Here is a 3,895-nt window from a genome sequence, read left to right on the forward strand (position 1 = left end):
AGAGCTAATCATTTCATTTCATGCATTTCTACATCCAGTCCACATTGTTTCCCTCAGAACACATGGAGCATTTAGTGCCTGCACTCATTTGGCCAATAAACACCATCTTACATGTGTATTACAATTGTGTGGTAGGAAATTTATGTTCTCATTTGTTGAAGAATTCCAATGTCAATGTCAATTCCGGGTTTGTAAGTTTGAGGTAAATAACTGGATTTCCAGAGGAACTGTGGGATTGTTGCTGAGAATTTATTTTGATTGGAAACCTCCAAAGCAGACTTTAAAGGCAGAAGAGAAGTCAAAGTGGTTTTGGTGAATCACTATTATTTTCCTCAGTGTTATCGAGGTATGATTGATACATTACATTGTGTAAGTTTAAGGTATAAAATGTAGTAATTGTATATATGCATATATATTGCATAATATTGACACATGAGAGTTAATTAACACATCCATCACGTATTTTTTCAATGAGAACTTTAAAAATCTATTCTCTTAGCACCTTTCAGATGAGAACAACACAGTGTATTAAAGTATTATCACCATGCTGGTCATTAGATCCCCAGAACTTATTCATCTTAAAACTGTAGGTTTGTGTCATTGACCATCTTCAGTGTTTTCTATTTCTGATGTTGTTTTAAGTTTTAGATTCCACATATAAATGAAACCATAAGTTACTTTTAAGAGAAACAAAATACAAAAGCTTCAGGGAAGCACAGAGAGAAATGTTATAAACCAGGGCACTCTGAAGCAGCAGCTTTCAAACTCTAGGCTGGCCGGTCCAGGGACAGCTCACTTGGCCCCTCCACAGAACCTGTGACTCAGCAGCCCAGGAATCTGCGTTTCTAGCAAGTTCCCAAATGATGCTAAAGTTGCTGGCCAAGGGGCACCCTTTGAGAACCACTGGTCCAGCTGAGCAGAAATCTTGATAGAGCAAAAACTTTTTGTTTTGAAACTCCAGAATTCACAAACAGAAAGAATGAAAGACTCAGATTGACTCTGAAAATAGAAAGTCATTTACAAAATATTTTATTTTTGCTCGCTGTCTGGGTGGCTAAATTTCTTGCCAGGAAGTATAATGGGCTTAGGGAGAACATAGGTAGCTATAATTTGAAGGTAACATGCATCAAACACCCTTTTAGGAAGTAGAAGTTGATGTAGGAAAAATTAGCATGATGCCCACATAAAAAGATCATGAGAAAATGTCTTTTCACAGTAAAAGTGGTATGCAGAGCACTGTTATAAGTGAAATTCATTTTGAAAAGCTAAATTCTATGTTTTCCAAAGACTTTTGTCTCATGTCACACAGTGAATTATATTGTATTTTCATCACTTTGTGATTACATCTAATGATTTCTAGAATACATGTTGCCAGTATTTTGTTCAAAGAACATATACTCTTATAAATAATGAACACCATCATTTTTGCTGATTTTTTTGTGTGATTATCTGAACAATGCAATTCCAGATGCAGGAGAGAAGAGGAAAAACATAGAGAACAATTCCTCAGAGAAGAAGTTTTATCAAGAATAAGACAAAAGGCTTAGCTGGAAAATTCTTTTCAAATATCAATCATGAAAACAAATTGTTACACTCACTGAATAATTTTTATTAGACTAGAAATTCAAAATATGTGGCATGATCTGTATCTATTTAATATTGCCTCATAATAGAAACTTGTACAGACTATTTCTTCTGAATGACATTAGTACATGTGTAAAATAAGTGTTTTACTAAAGGGCATCAGGTGTTTCCAATGTACAACTGCAATACAGCTTTCTAAAGGGTGGGACCATTCTTGCTCTGGGACAAGAGGAAAAATCATGTAGGAAAGTGAGAAGAGAGCAGCTTAGTGGAGAAATACAGGGAGCATTTAGTGTTCCCAGCCATGTAGACGATGGGGTTACCCATGGAAATGGAGAGAATGAGGAAGATAAAAGGGAAGAGGAAAGCTGGCCGCGCAGGCATGAGTCAGCAGGGAGTTCACTGCCCCAGATGATTGGATAGGAGCCAGGGCTGCGACCACGTGATGCCCCGGAACAGTTCTGGGAAGGCTACAGCGGGAGTGCTGGGGACACTGCTGGGAAGGCAAAACTTCCTACCACATGCAGCATGAACGTGAGTATTACGGTGCACAATTCAGGTAGTTCAGTTTTTCCTATGGGCAGTTTTAGTCAAACAGTATAACACACTAAAAGAATAGAGCATTTTTGACAAATTGCCTGTTTGTAAATATGATTTCTCAAGTGTTTCCATGAAGTTTGATATTGAGCATCAGCAGCTGCTATCCAAGTCAGATGCCAAAGGAGTTTTTGAAAAAGAGAATAAAATTATGACTTTCATGCAAATAAAAAATGGAAACACAGGTCAAAGATCGTATTAAACTCATTAGTTAATGAAGGAGCCAGAAAAATACTACAAGTAGTTCAGAGGAGAAATCAGTCTACTGCACAGATGAGGGCAGATAACGAAGGCCAATGTGAATTCACAAATAGATGCAATATGGGTCTGATGTACCTAATTTATGCTGAAATGTGGGCACTGACGTGACCTCTCTGGGGCTTCCTGGTGTTAGTCTCATGTGGTCTTATATTTTTCGAGAAATACCCATAGGAGGGAAATAAAGAGAAGTAAGACTAGAGCAGAGTACGCTCTCTTGGGCCAAGTCTCAAGTTGTCCACTTTATTTTTTAGAGCAAGTGATTAAACATCAAAAAATGGTCAACTTCACTTTTGGGAACATATTCTTCCTTATGGGGTTCTCTGATACCCAGGAGGTCCAGATCTTACACGCTGTGCTCTTCCTGCTGATCTACCTGACAGCCCTCCTGGGGAACCTGCTCATCATCACACTCACCACCGAGGACCCCAGGCTGCACACCCCGATGTACTTCTTCCTCAGGAACTTGTCCTTTCTGGACCTCTGCCTCATTTCCATCACTGTCCCCAAAGCCATCGTGAGCTCTCTGACGAGCAACAACACCATTTCATTTCTGGGATGCGTGTCACAGGTGTTTTTCTTCTTCCTCTTAGCCACTACAGAAGTAGCGCTACTCACAGTCATGTCCTATGACTGCTACGTGGCCATCTGCTACCCGCTCAGATACGACACCATCGTGAACCATGGAGCCTGCGTGCAGATGGCCGCCTCTTCGTGGGCCAGTGGGGGTCTCAATGCAATTCTGCACACAGCTGCCACCTTTTCCATAGCCATGTGTGGGTCTCCTGAAGTTCATCAGTTCTTCTGTGATGTCCCACAGCTGCTCTCTCTTGCCTGCTCCTATAATATTGGGGAACTGGTAGTCATTGGACTCAGCCTAATGTTAGATTTTGGCTGTTTTGTGTTTATTGATATTTCTTACATCCACATCTTCTCCACTGTGCTGAGGATGCCCTCCAGAGAAGGAAGGTCCAAAGCTTTCTCAACCTGCCTGCCTCACCTCATTGTTGTGACTCTGTTTCTCTCTTCTGGGTTTTTTGCCTATTTGCACCCTTTACCCAAATCTCCATCACTCTGGGACTTGCTAGTTTCTGTTTTCTATACGGTAGTGCCACCGACCATGAACCCCCTCATCTACAGCCTGAGAAATAAGGATATGAAGGTGGCACTAGGCAAACTGAGAATGAGCATTGTGCATCAAACTGGAAGTTAATATCACACAGATCATGATCCTTTCATTCATTGACATCATTCTCTGAACAATCTGTTTCATAGTCTGGCAATGTTACTGGGTATATAGTGCAAAAACTACCATGAGTGATCTGATCGTGCTCGTTAGAGTCCTGCTAAGCATCATCCCCGACCAGATCGGGTGGATAGTGAAACGTGGAGGATTCTACCTGGAATGGGGCAGGTATGTGCTGACCTTCTATTTGTGATTCCAATGGGGACTCTT

General features: G+C 40.7%; 1 protein-coding gene across 1 annotated transcript; it reads left to right on the forward strand.

Moving 5' to 3' along the window:
- The first annotated feature begins 2,716 nt into the window (after positions 1 to 2,716).
- On the forward strand, positions 2,717 to 3,652 carry LOC130679773 (olfactory receptor 14A16-like). The gene has a single exon (XM_057489211.1). It carries the CDS (start codon positions 2,717 to 2,719, stop codon positions 3,650 to 3,652), a length of 936 nt encoding a protein of 311 aa, XP_057345194.1.
- Positions 3,653 to 3,895: the final 243 nt, after the last annotated feature.

The sequence above is a fragment of the Manis pentadactyla genome, chromosome 12 (assembly GCF_030020395.1).
Source record: "Manis pentadactyla isolate mManPen7 chromosome 12, mManPen7.hap1, whole genome shotgun sequence".
NCBI lineage: Eukaryota > Metazoa > Chordata > Mammalia > Pholidota > Manidae > Manis > Manis pentadactyla.